At 40.7% G+C, this 14838-nt stretch overlaps 1 protein-coding gene across 1 annotated transcript in view; it reads right to left on the reverse strand.

Moving 5' to 3' along the window:
- Positions 1 to 356: 356 nt before the first annotated feature.
- Positions 357 to 14838, reverse strand: part of LOC134796202 (carboxylic ester hydrolase-like) — a 31166-nt gene continuing 16684 nt past the window's right edge. The window contains exons 5-10 of the mRNA XM_063768230.1: positions 11749 to 11939; positions 10564 to 10735; positions 6819 to 7003; positions 4091 to 4241; positions 2316 to 2439; positions 357 to 801 (exon numbers count right to left, since the gene is read on the reverse strand). Coding sequence (XP_063624300.1) covers positions 603 to 801; positions 2316 to 2439; positions 4091 to 4241; positions 6819 to 7003; positions 10564 to 10735; positions 11749 to 11939 — 1022 coding nt within the window. The 3' untranslated portion in view covers positions 357 to 602. The remainder of the gene's footprint in view (positions 802 to 2315; positions 2440 to 4090; positions 4242 to 6818; positions 7004 to 10563; positions 10736 to 11748; positions 11940 to 14838) is intronic.

A 14838-nucleotide genomic window follows, 5' to 3' on the forward strand; every position in this document is an offset into this window, starting at 1 on the left:
ATACTTTTCGCGTCATCATCATCATCTTCCTCGCGTTGTCCCGGCTTTTTGCCACGGCTCATGGGAGCCATGGGTCCGCTTGGCAACCAATCCCTAGAATTGGCATAGGCACAACTTTTTACAAAAGCGACAGCTATCTGACCTTTCAACCCAGAGGGGAAACTGGGCCTTATTAGAATTAGTCACCGAAAAGCGACTGGTTAATTTCAAGTGATATACCTACCCTACATAAGTTCCGAAAATCTCATTGGTATGAGCCGGGGTTTGAACCCGCGACATCCGGATTGAAAGTTGTACGCTCTTACCGCTAGGCTACGAGCGCTTGTTTTTTATAATAAAAAAAAAAACATAGACTCAGGTTTTAAACATTTAAGGAAATGTAGATATTTATTTTGGCACTTACACTTATGTAAAATTCACATAGAATGTGATTGACAGATGATTTAAAAAAAAACGAAACTATTATATTTCAATAAAACGTTGCCCTAAAAGTAGAAAAAAAATATGTAGAATATTATCTGTCAACAACAAACTAAAGTTTTATTTATTACCTTAGGTATATACCTAAACTACACAATGATAAAATTGATAAAACATACAATTTAAAGTTCATCCCTAATATTGACGTGATATCTCTCGTTCTCTATGAACCCTAGACTGTCCCAGAACGACCGCTGTCCAAAGTCGGTGGTGGTCTTCATCAGGATGTTATTTGGCGAGGCTATTTCCAGATAGTTCAGTTCTTGGGACCCCGGGGTCACGGGCGTCCAGGCTGGCGCCGTGTTGGATACCTTTGGGATGCTGGAAAATAAAAGTTAATCATCATCATTGGCCACACCATCTTTGCAGATGATAGGTGCAGCGACTAAAGAAGGTATTTTGAGGAGGTATAGTCTACAGCCTATATCGAATGCGATGACTGTATAGACCAATGGCCGATCGGCACTTCTTGCCGCATCGATCACAGACGTGTCTTGACTGCTGGGGTGGTCCAGCAGCTCTGCGATTTCGTTTCTGCCTAATTTGGTCCAACCAGAGCTCGTCATGCTTTGCCATGCCTTCCCGCAAAAGTTAATATAGCCGTTGCAAATGAAAGGGAAATCGACGTGGTTTTTTAGGGCCCATCGCGAACTTCAAAACTTGAAATTTCGTGATCTCTGGGCATTTTGAATCGGGCATCTAAAGGTAAATAGTCCCAGTAATCTGCTATATTAAAGCCCAAAAGCAGTGAATAAAAGGCGCGAACGACACTTTTCACATGATGTTTTTACTGATTACAAAAGCGTGGAGCCCAAGAGAGTATTTTGATAATTACTCGAGCGCGAAAACATTATAAACCTAACCCATCGACGTATATCTCAGGACGGGCCTTACGGGGCCTAAAAATGGTACTAGTTCAGCGGTGTCACTCACGAATTCGAGCCAATCGTGCAGTCTAACGCAACTAGTTGCGAACAATAACGCGCGTGATGCGAACTCATCAACCAATCGCGTTTTAGCGGTGTCACACCGCTGTACTGGCCCCATTCATGCCCCATTCTTATTGCCCGTAAGGCCAGTCCTGAGATATATGTCAATGACATAACCTTTTATTCTTCCTATCATTTAATCTTGCGAATCCTTAGCATTTCCGTCTCTCCTTTGTCCCTTGCTATAGAGATGTTATTTACATTGCGCCGCCTCGAATAATTTAAGTATCTTTTGTGGTCAGAGTGTTGGGTTGGTCATTCATTTGTTTTTGTGCCTGTTACCCGAGGTTTCCGGCCCTCTGATTAAACAGTTAATAATTAATTAAAACACTGTGAGAAGGCACTTGTAAATAACATATTGTGGGAGTATTTTAGCAATTCAGAACAAAGCATTCAAACGCAACGCAAAAGTATATTAACCTGAAGTTCATGGGCAAAATTAAATAAGACGAGTTAAATGAGATTATTCGGAAAAGGGGTTTTTCACATCACATTCGAAAAAGAGCTTTTTCTTCCCTGCTAGGAGGGATCAACGTCCTACTTTTCTGTTCTAGAGGACACTATTTTTGTTTATGAAAATGAAAATGAGAATAGAAATGGAAATGATTTCCTCATAGGTGATGTGAAAAGCAGTATTTGTCACATGGTAGTAAAATTATTTCCACGTTGGGTGTGAACCCCTCATCCCTTATACGCTCGGGAGTATGTTTTAGATTTTTTTAACCCTATCATTATTTGCGCGACAGAGATGGAAACACAAAGTTACATTTACATGACTAAACGAACTTATACTTATTAGGGAAGGTCAGAAGTTTTCCGACACGTAGGTAATTAAAATAATTATACCCAGTGGTGGAGTAGCTATAGATCATGTCGATCAGTTCTTCCGTCATCTGCTTGTCGTCAGGGCTATCAGAGGCCAACATCGGGAACCTGAAGATGTGGAACACGTCATCTGCGTGGCTCACTCCTGCGGGCAGAAACATTCACTTTATCAAAAAACTTTTTTGCAAAACCCTTATTCGTTTTGAAATACTTATCCAACTACACCCCATACCTATAGAGTTGAAGCGCAAAAAAAAATTCATCCCTACTTTAAGTGTAGGGGAGGTACATACGTACCGTAAACCGGGGTTACTTTGTTCAATTTTAGAGTTTGGCGCCATTTTTTGACAATTCTAATATACGTAAAAATATGAAATAAAAATATAATAATCGGTTTTTTCTCTTCTTTCTGCCTGCCAAATAAAAAAAAAATAGGACTTATATTTTTTTCGGAAATAAATAAAAACAACGCGATCAAAGTTATATTGAGAATGGGGTTACTTTGAAACCACTAATTTTTTTGCTGACAATCTAAAGTAGACCCGCTAAAAAGCCCGTAAAAAATAAAAAAATAAAAATCGGTCAAGTACTTTTTAAGTTATTTATATTTTTAAGGTGTGGGGTTACTTTGATCTCATACTAATTGATACAAATTAATAAAATTAAGCGCTTATTAGATTATTTACTATAAATAACGTAGGAATTTAACTTATCATCGCATAAGTGCGATAACAAATCGCTAAGACAACACATTTTTGAATTGCAAGCTTTTCCGTTCAGTAAATTTGGTAATCAACTCCTACCTACACACAAACTTACAATTCTACAACCTCTACCTCTTCCACTGACTCAAACGATACCTATTTATTATATAACTATTAAAAAAATACGTAAAAAGAATTGTAAGCTGTCAAAATAATTCATGGTGTTGCTTTAATCTTTTGATCAATCTCACCACGTATAAGTGATCAAAGACACCCCGACCCATGGATTCCCTGGCTACGTGCGCATGTGGAGGTTGTCGAATTCAGGTATTTTTTTATAAACTCGCGAATAAACACTGATTAACCTAAGACACTATAAAATTACATGTATTTATTATTGACACAAATACAGTCAAAGTTTTTCAACCAATAAAACCAGGAAGAAAAGCGTACTCGCCATCAATATTTTTTTTCTAGACGAAATAATAATATTACACTCGCATCCGCTTACTGCGCGGTGAAACAACTATCAGTGTTGCCAATAAAGAAAAAATAGCTGCGAAGTTATTTTTCAACTCGTTAAAACAAGGACTTTAGTAGCGGAAAGAAGTTGCTATCAAAGTCGACCCGCAAATCAAAGTAACCCCGGTTTACGGTACTCCAATAAATACTTTTCTAGTTTTTATTTTACCACAAAATGCAGTTTTCTAGCACTAATGATCACGGAGCAAAGCCGCGGACGGACAGACAGATATGGCGAACGAAACTAGCTATAAGAGTTTGTAGGAAGGAAGGGAGGGAGCAATATTGAGTTCTCTCTTCAGGCGGGTGAGGCGGGTGTTATGCCTGGGGATTGAAGTCCACTGAGAAGTTGGTCAGAAGTATTTCAAGTAGTATAACTGACATTTGAAACTTCGTAAGCGCGATATAGGTTTCTACCAAATTGCGTTTTTAGCTTCCAAACGCCATCTGTTAGATAATTGTGGCACGACGTCGACAGTGACAGAGGAGGAGTGACAGGTTCCTATAGTTGACTACGGAACCCTAAAAAAGATGGTTTTGGAAAAGTTTAGTTTTGAAGGTAAGCTTTACCGTAATTCTTGTTGTTCTGCGCCATCATGTTGGACAAGCTCTTCTCGCCGCGGAATGAGTAGCGGTACAGGTAAGTGGGCTGCCCGGACTTGGTTGCGTGAATCTGCGCCAGCTTCCCCACGTCTACGGAGAACAGGCGGTCTCCTAAAGCCTGGACAGATACAATTCTTGAATAGATAACGTATTACGTGAAACCAGCAGGCTATTATGGATGGCATTATCCACGTGACATAATATCCGTCACTTTTTAACAGAGCGCGATTGAAAGTGACGGATACCGTTTTATCACGCTGTCACGTAGACAAGAACGACCATCATATCCGTTCAGAGGTTTATTAATTGTACAATGTGTACCTCTATAAGTCTATAAGATAAATTCGTGTTTCGATTTTAACAATAGATGGCACCGTACGGCTCCATACCGTACAAGCGTTAGCGTGTAGCGCTGGTTGTCATAAGTTTACACGTTACACTTGATACAGTGTGCAGTGTAATCTCCATATAGGGCATCTATGAAAAGGGACCTTATTGTCGATGGCGCTTACGCCGCACAGCGTCGCGCGGCATTGTATTTATATCGGAGCATCGTTAATAATGGCGTAAGCAGCATCGACAATAAGGTCTCTTTTCATAGATATCGCGCGTCACATATAACGTCACTAGATATAACGTTTCAATCCCTATAACATCAACGGTTTCGCCCTAAGTAGGTACTTTAACTCTGGAAAAACCGTAGTATAAGCTTTCATACGAAAACCCGCCTGGTCAGAGCCTTGGTCTTTCCCATCTTCATGTACGGAGTAGAGACATGGACAATATTGGCAAGAGAGAGACAAAGAATCGACGCATTCAAAATGTGGTACTGGAGGCGAATGCTTAGGATACCGTGGACGGCCAAGCGCACAAATGCGTCGATTCTTTCCCAACTGGGCATCAAAACACGTTTGTCCACCATCTGCCGACATCGGTTGCTGGCATACTTTGGCCATGTAATGCGAAGAGGAGCCGAGAGTCTCGAGAAACTGGTCGTGATTGGTGGAGTGGAAGGCAAGAGAGGTCGCGGTCGCTCGCCAACCAGGTGGACTGACCAAGTTAGAGAAGCCACTTCCTCGAGCAAATTCCATCAAGCAGTGAGGGCAACAATGGATCGAGACCGATGGAGACAGCTGATCAAGAATGTGAAACCAAGTGATCACGATCCTCAGGAATGAGGGAACGACTGAAGAGAAGAGAGAGGTACTTTAACATAAATTTCTCTATATATAACGAAAACTCTCTATAACGTCAAAAAGTGCCCGGTCCCTTGAGTGTAAAGAGTTATATACCTAGGGTTTTTACACTGTAATTTAATTAGGGTTCCGTACCCAAAGGGTAAAACGGGACCCTATTACTAAGACTCCGCTGTCCGTCCGTCCGTCCGTCCGTCACCAGGCTGTATCTCGTGATCTGTGATAGCTAGACAGCTGAAATTTTCACAGATGATGTATTTTCTGTTGCCGCTATAACAACAAATACTAAAAACAGAATAACATAAAGATTTAAGTGGGGCTCCCATACAACAAACGTGATTTTTGACCGAAGTTAAGCAACGTCGGGCGGGGTCAGTACTTGGATGGGTGACCGTTTTTATAGATAAGGGTACGGAACCCTTCGTTTGCGAGTCCAAATCGCACTTGGCCGGTTTTTTATTCATAAAACAAGGCGCCGTACAGCGCTACCTTCAGCATTCAAAATCAGCGATACGACTTTTTCTTAGACTTTATACTTGCATATCTTTAATCAATCAATGAAACTTTGCTCAACAGATACATCAAAATTATTGCATGGATGGATAATGTATTCCTAAAACTTATAATGTATTTCGTAAACTTGTAACAGGGCTTAATTTTTATTCAAGAGGGGAGAACTCGTGTAACAGACAGGTTTGGGAATACATAGGCATATAAAGTTGTGAGAGTTACACACATTATGTAGGTAATAGCAAAGGTAGATGATGTTGTACCTGTATCTTCATAAGTACAGTCAGCTGCAGAGATAACTGACCCCCCTGCGTTACATTATACGAGTGTTTTCCATCTCAACCCATCCATCCATCATCCATTTCGCTCACACTGATATATTGGTGCGATAGAGAGGGAATGCGATCGAGTTCACGCAGACGCATGCACTCGATTTGTAAATGTCTAACTCCAACTCGTGGTACCGGTGCTAGTATATAGTCTGTCGATTTGTAGGTGGCCCCGAACTGCTAAATTGTCTTTTGTCTGTTGTTAAGTAAAATCGCACGTGCTTCTTACCTGCAAAAAAGGGTCTTACTTAATTATTCTAATTGGCACCTGCGCGCGGGCTAGTCCAACGCCTAAAAAAACCAGTGTAGGTGCGCTCTCCGATAACGCGCCTTTGTTACACATCGTATACATACGTAGATAATTACACGACCCTTTTTTTAAAGGTAGGGGCAAGTGTGGTTTTACTTAACAATAGACGAAGGATTAGCGGCTCGGGGCCAGTTACAAATCGACAAACTATACTCAGGTACAGTCAGCAGCAGAAGTTGCTAAGCGGGCCAGGTGTTCAAAATGATCTTGACGCGACTTTATGGTTAAGAGGATAAGAGCGTGTCAAGGTGATTTTGAACACCTCGCCCGCTTAGCAACTTCTGCTGCTGACTGTATTACGCGACACGCCGCGACACGACGCGCATTTGTGATATTATTATAGTATTTACCTGTACTAACTGGGCGTATGTCTCTTGGCTAACCGGCTTGCCTCCAAGGTACCGCTGCTTAATCTTGGCCGCCACTACGGGCCGCTGGTCGATCGGCAACGTATCGTTGTACTCAAAGATGTTGCTGGCCAGTTGGTCCCAGTTGGCTTCCAAGTGGGCCAGAGTGTCGGGTGAAATTTGGTAAGCTGAAACCAAGAAAAAGAAAGAATAACTAGATAATAATGACTTAATTTCTTGCTGGTCTGCCTGAGATTAAAGAATAACCCGTTCGAAGAGTTAGCAAAAAATAATAAAAGTATATAGGTAGGTAAGTGTATAACGCAGCGTACTACGTAAGCGAACAACACTCGAACGCGAAGCGAAGCGATGCGGCGCGGGGTGAATCAATCCTTTGATACCTATAGAAGTGTCCTACGTGGGCGATCTCGTTGCGAACGCGAACGCTTTGGGCCCGCCGCGCCGCCCCGCACCGCGCCGCGTTTCGTTCGCGAGTTGTTCGCTTACGTAAGACGCAGCGTAATAAAGAGCGAAGATCGTGTTTAGATCAATACTAGCCCCCGCCCCGGCACGCACAATTCCTTAACAAGTTATACACATTAATAATTAATTCACCTAAAATCTTCCTCAAGAATCACTCTATTGATAGGTGAAAACCGCATGAAATCCGTTCAGTAGTTTTTAAGTTGTTCACGAACATATATAGGTACATATACATACACACAAACAGACAGACGCGATGGGTACTTTGTTTTATAAGGTGTAGGTACTAGGTAGTGATATTACGATAGGTATAATCACGCCGGTTCGTTTCCTATGAAGCTGATTTATATTGCTTTCACTACACGTGCCAAAAACTAGTCTCCACTGCACAACGCTCATTTATGGGGTCACAGATCACCTTACAGATGGACAGAGGGCCTACCGTGAAACAAGAAAAAAAAATTAGTTATCTGCCTCTCTCTCGCTCGAATATGCAAGAGTGATTGAGAGACAGATTTTAACGAAATTTAGATTTTTGTATTTCGCGGTAGGCCCTCAGTTGACCAGGACTACCAGGAGGCGTATTCTGATTGTTATTTATTTATTGTATGGCATCACAGTTACTGGATTTAGCTAATTATAAAGTATAGAACGAGGTTTGAGCTCTTCAAATCCTCAACCCTTTCCCTGAGGTCTTCAATCCGTCAATTATGATTGTAATAACCAGTACCGTTTTTACCATAAGGGCACACGGGGCCCTTGCGGCCCGTGCCCAGGGCCCCTATCCTCTGGGGGCCCCGAAGGATAGACAGTAACAGTATATTTGATTACCCATAATAAATAGAAGATCATAGTAGAAAAATGTTAGTTTAATTCGCTTTGTTTACTTTCCAAAAGGGCCCCAAATTCTTATGTACCCACGGGCCCCAGCATAGTTTAGACGGCCCTGGTAATAACAGGTTATGGATTTGATTTGATGGATATGGGTAAAATCACGGTAAAATGTACATGGGTTACTAAAGCTTAATATTATGTACCTACATCGCCTACACTGACAAATCGTAAACCTTATTACAAGGCATAAGGTCCGCCGATGAACGTACTTAAGTGTTTGTAGGAGCCGACTCAGTGCTTTATGTTTTTATGCGCTTTTATGCTTCGCGTAGCATTTTACAAGTAGGTAAAATCGCGTTTTCATCATTTCATTTATCAATGACACATTTTTAGGGTTCCGTACCCAAAGGGTAAAACGGGACCCTATTACTAAGACTTCGCTGTCCGTCCGTCCGTCCGTCCGTCCATCCGTCCGTCCGTCCGTCCGTCCGTCTGTCTGTCACCAGGCTGTATCTCAAGAACCGTGATAGCTAGACAGTTGAAATTTTCACAGATGATGTATTTCTGTTGCCGCTATAACAACAAATACTAAAAACAGTATAAAATAAAGATTTAAATGGGGCTCCCATACAACAAACGTGATTTTTGACCAAAGTTAAGCAACGTCGGGAGTGGTCAGTACTTGGATGGGTGACCGTTTCTTTTTGCTTTTTTTTTGTTTTTTTTTTATATGGTATGGAACTCTTCGTGCGCGAGTCCGACTCACACTTGCCCGATTTTTTTCAAGTATGAGGCGTGAATGTACAAATGATTCTGAGTAAAATGAGCCCAAGAAGTAGGGAATGCAAATCGGTTATTTTCGGTTATTTTTTGTATGGAAATTATCGGTTATTAACCGAAACCGCGGTTATTTCCATACAAAAAATAACCGATTTGCATTCCCTACCAAGAAGTCAATATTTTGAAGACATGAATGAAATATAATTTTTTTTGGAAAACGCTCGGCTATTTGTGAGTGACCTCGTCTTTTTGGTAAACAATTCATAAAACGGTGTCTATTAGTTTATGTCTGGGGTGCAATACCATTTGTTGTCAATGACATAGATATATCGCAGTTCATGAAGCCTTTTACGCGGATGACACTCGCACAAAAGAATGAAAACCAGCTCCCGACCAATATATCGCTTTAAAAGTCGGCAGGAAATAGGTCACCGAAATAAATGACTTTCGTGGAAAAATATACCTTCAAGCATTTTGTATTGGCGAATATTAATTTATATTTTTGGCGTTTTTCTATTGATTAAGAAACGCCTTTGAAATTCATCTCTTTCATGTGAGCAAATTAACAGGTAAAATGTGATAATTTAAAAATAAATCACAGTTTGCTTGCGGAGGGCTCAGATGCGTATTATAAAATGTAATAAAAATGTCTGTAAAGAAACAGCTCATTAGCGTTTCACCTACGTACTTACTGTGTCTGATCTCGATTCGCGGAAAATATAATTTCCATTATTAATAAGAAATAAACATGTGTATTTTGTGTGTATTTTTTTTCCTTTCAACTCTAAGCACATTGTAATTTAGGTACAAGCAACTTTGCTAAAATTGGCCATAATATGGCTCCTCTACACGATGGGCCAGCGCCGGCCACTCCAAGGGACGCAGCCATGCGGTAGAATGAGATAGCAATATCACTTGCTCCCTCTAACGCATAAATGCGTCCCTTGGAGTGGCCGGCGCTGGCTCATCGTGTAGAGGAGCCAATAAACAGCAATAGGATACAAAGCTACCTTCAGTCGTGAGCAGAGGCCGAAGTTTGACAGCGATTCAGGGACGAATCATGCTATCCCTTTCTAATGTATGACACTATCCCTTTCGGTTATTTAGGGTTGTCAAAATTCAAGTCATCATCTTATTTGTGGTCGTGCACGCAAAAGGACGTCAAGTGGTGCCAACCCTAATAATTGCTCGGAGCAATGCTGAGCCGAACGGAGCCGAGTTTGTCCGAAAGGAGTGTCTCCCCACTTAGCCATGGTATAATAATATACTCCGCCTGGTACTCTCTTCCCGTCTTTTCGTGGTCCCGTGACTGACACAAGCCTACGTCATCATGCGACAGCGCTATATGATAATATGCGATAGCGCTATTGCGCTAGTGGCAATGTTATTGTGACGCAGGCTTGTGTCACTCCGGGGAGAGAAGACCATGTTTTATTAGACTATGCCACTAATAGCTAAGTGGACAGTACTCAATTATGTGTTCTATGTCCTGCACAGGAGCCCCGCAGTCGCACTTTGGAGGCTATCCATTCACATTTCTGCAGGAATGCTCGTGATCGTCATCAGTCATCAACCTAATCAGTTGCTAGCATTCTATTCGGGCCAAACAGGTTCACCAATGGAAGAGGCTGTAATAACTAGTCAAACTTACTAGCAGCAGGATACAGGCCCTCTTCAGACGTGACAGACGTAATGAGAGGTACTTTATGCATAGCTCCAGCCTGTGCCACGTGGAACGGGTACTGGGTAAGGAACGGATCCCTGGTGCCCGGCGGTTCCACCGTTGGGGAGAACGGCGTGAACATCTGCTGGTATGGGAACTCCTGTAACGTAAAATATTAAACTGAAAATTGTCCAAGAGGGTATAAGAAAGAAGAAGAAAGAAAATACATTTATTTAACGCCACGACATATTACATATAGAAAAGAAGACACAGACATAAAAAAGCATTGGATGCTAAAATAGGACCCCCCCTCCCCCCACTCAGCATAATACCGCAGCAACCCGTGGCGCTGGTTTTAGTGTAAAAGGAATACAAGCTTACTTTTGCGTATCATAAAAATTGCCTAGTGACTATTCAAGGATCTCATTTAACAAAAGTCTCTGTTGAAAGATTTATTAATTGTGAATTCTATTCTGGGTAATAGGTAAAGGTTTTACCTATATGTTGTATCTATCTCTTATGCAAGAAAATGCCGTGTGTCTGTGCAAATCGTGTACGAAGCCATGTACCTATCATTGGCGTTGGATTCGATGCGCTATTCCTTCTTTCAATACCGTGAAAAGTGTTTTACATACGTGTGTGTATACATTCATAAATCTGCGTATTTAATGTCGTTTTATCATATGTAGAAACAGCTGTTTGAGTATGTCTAACAAACAAGAACCGCACAAGCTCAAGGCTTAACTAAAACAATTTCTTTTTGCTTTTGCCCGCGACTTCGTCTGCGTGGAATTAGTGACAGCAGCTAAAGTAGGTACCTATAGCGCCTGGATAATGCTAATAGCAATCATTCAATTCGCGCATTGCTTACTTCAATTATTAGGCAATGCATTAACTCTTTCATTCAATTCCACCCCCCCTTTGCACTCTCTTCAGGGATGATTTTAGACATAAAGACTATCCTATGTCCTTCACCGGGACTCAAACTTATCTCTATACCAAATTTCAACTAAATCGGTTCAGCAGCTTAAGCGTAAAGAGGCAACAGCCAGACAGACAGACAGATAGACAGATAGACAGACAGACGGACAGGCAGACAGACACACTTTCGCCTTTATCATATTAATAATATATAGTATGGACTAGTATGCAAGTATGGATTTATATACTTACAAACATTTCAGTCTGAGCTGCGACCACAACCTCAGCAGGCCTGTACTTGAGGCAGTCAACTATTTCCCGGTTGGTGTTCGTAGGGCAGCCCACGATGGCTGACAGACTCTTGGCCTTCTGCAGAGGCTTGACCGAGTGAGTCCAGGACGCGAAGGCGGCGCCGCTGTAGGCTATACCTCGAGCGAAGGTACCTAAAAAAAAAAACTTTGAAAATGCATTGAAAATGAACGGCATTTCGGCAAAGTATATTAGCAGTTAAAATGTTTAGTACATTTTTTTAATGAATAGTGTGTATAAAATACGAAGCGTTTTTTTATAATCGTTGACTTTTGAAGTGTGACGTGTGACAGCAAAGAGCTCCTATACCTATAATCTGAATAGGTATAGAAATATAAAAATTACTATTCTTTAGTCACAATTTCTATCTATAGTACTCGTCGGAAGACAAAATAATGACAATGAAACGAAAGTTGTTTGGTCGTGAAACAGGTTGAAATCCACTGAAATAGGAAACCTATTATATAGGTCTATGTTGAAATCACACTGACAACCGGATATTTCGTATGTCAACAACACGTCAATGATGGAAAAAAATCATAATAAAAAGTGGTTGTTTCGTTCCTGATTTTTAGTGTCGTGTTTGTGGTTTGGCATCGTGCCAATTACGATGGACAGGTAAATATTAAGAACGACAAACTGAAAAACTCTCTGTATTGGTAATGACCTCGAACAAAACGTTTCGTGTGTTGACACAAGTGCAATTTCTAGACACGGTTGCAAGGCTTTCCTCAGATCCTTTTTAAGATGATGTTTATGGATGCCGATAGTGGAATACCTAAGCGAACCATCGATCATACTTCTAGAAATGGGACACAGAGGTAAGTGCTTAGGTACGTTTATTTTTTGCTCCTAAAAGACTACCTACTGTAAACTTGTCTGTGCATTTGACTGTACTATGAGATTTTGACAACAAATACGCCCAGGCGATCGATAGCATAATTTGCTTTCTCGCGCGCGAGTCCATACACCTCCTTCAAGTTACGCTTGATCACAGAATACGTAATAGTATTGCTTGATGTAACATGGAATCGCGCGCGAGAACGCAACTCATGCTAGCAGGTCTGGTCCCAGCGCGTAGGTATTTGAACCATTGATGGTTTTTGTCTACAAACCAAAGCAAATGGGAGGCTCTATCTCTATTTTTTTGTTGAATGTCAAATGCACATGTTGTACCTACAATATTTACTCAAAAGTACCATAATAAAATTACTTTAATAAATAGGTACCTAAGTAGAGCTATATTAACTCATTTCATATTATCGTAATGATTCGTTTGCATGCAACCAAATATAGGTACTTATGTTTCAAAAGCATAAACAGATATGAAGCCCCTTGAGACATTTACCTTATCTGCGTTCATTGCCTCTCATTGCCTGGTCAACCATGATATTAACTTGCGCAAACACAAACAATTATGTATTTGTAAACATTACTATATTGTTTATCTAGGAAAATATTTACCTAGACCCTTTAGATTGGCCTACATGGCGGATCAGATAGAAGGCCTGGAACGGATTTGTAACACGTAAAGTACTTAAGTGAAAATGTAATATATAAATTAGTTCTAGTCTCAAAACTCAGCTACCTACTTTTCAACTAGAAACCCACAGTGAAACTTCTTTACTAACCTCATGAGATAAGCGGTAGACCTAGAGGTATAAAACAAAATAACCAAATCCTTTTTTTCAATAGCCTATATTGTGTCCCACTGCTGGGCAAAGGCCTCCGCTGTCTTCTGTCATTCGTCACGGCTTTGTGCATGCTCCCGCCAGATACTTATACCAGTTTATTACTTTTCATCTTGAGTATACCCTCGATTAAGTTATAATAATTGATAATTGAGTTTCAACCACTATGATCTCGAAGCCTTAATTGGTTTCCTTTGATCTATTACGGACGAGTATCCATCGACAATGGAACATCAGTCGAGATTACTATTAATCCACGTAGCGCCTGCTTGATCGAAAGCCGTATTTAGCTAAGGCTAGCAATAAATACTGCGAGGCCTACAGTTTAATTCTAATCACGTACTTGACTGACTAAATACAGTTAATTGTAGCCCTATGAGCTGTATACCTTACGGAACCCCATCGCTCCGCTTTTTGAAACAGTTCCAAAAACTAAACCGACACAATATTATAAAGGGTGGCTAAAAAATAAGTGCACTCCCGTTGCCAGGGAGGTTTTGGGATTATACTGAGCAACTTTTACTATGGGACTAACCCCGAAATCACGAAAGAAAAATTTGGCTGTTTCCACGCTGTTTCATACATTTTGGCTGGTCAATTCCTATGGGAGGGTAAATTTTTTTACAGTACATATGGTCCTATTTTCCTGCACTAGTGCGTAAAATAGCAATATCGATATCAAAAGTTTAAAGGGTCATAACTACTGTAAAACGTTGTACGATACACGTGCGAATAGGTAATTCGAAACTCGTGTCGATTTAAAACACTCCCTTCGGTCTTGTTTTAATTTATCGCCACTCGTTTCGAATTTCCTCTTTTCCGCACTTGTATCGTAAATAACTATTTTTGGCTACGGGAATTTCATGCACTTATTTTTTAGTATAATTATCGAATCTGCTCGGAAAATTTCACGAGAATCGGTTGGGAAATGCGACATGTAGAGGAGAAGGGCCGTACAGCCGGACATATAAAAGCAGTTTTGGCCAAGAGAAAACGGAGACAGTTTCGCTCGCGCTCAACGCTCGCTCGGTCAATAACGAGTAAAGTTGTGATAAGGATTCAGTGCAATATTCAATAAGGCAGAGGTAATTTCTCGAAAGAAATATTAGTAGCTATTAAATTGGAATTGATTGACCACACTTAACAGCCGTAATTAGCCATTAGGTACAGTCTGCAATAATATGTTACTATTCGAAGGCCGCAAAAATATGTATCACGCTCTTATGGTTCTACAAATAAGATCGTGTCAGATCTTCTTTGTGTAAGATATTATTGCAGGTGACTGTTCAAAAATACAAATACAAATGCATTTATTTCATTACTTTTTACATCAGTTCTTAGG

Source organism: Cydia splendana, chromosome 13, assembly GCF_910591565.1.
Source record: "Cydia splendana chromosome 13, ilCydSple1.2, whole genome shotgun sequence".
NCBI lineage: Eukaryota > Metazoa > Arthropoda > Insecta > Lepidoptera > Tortricidae > Cydia > Cydia splendana.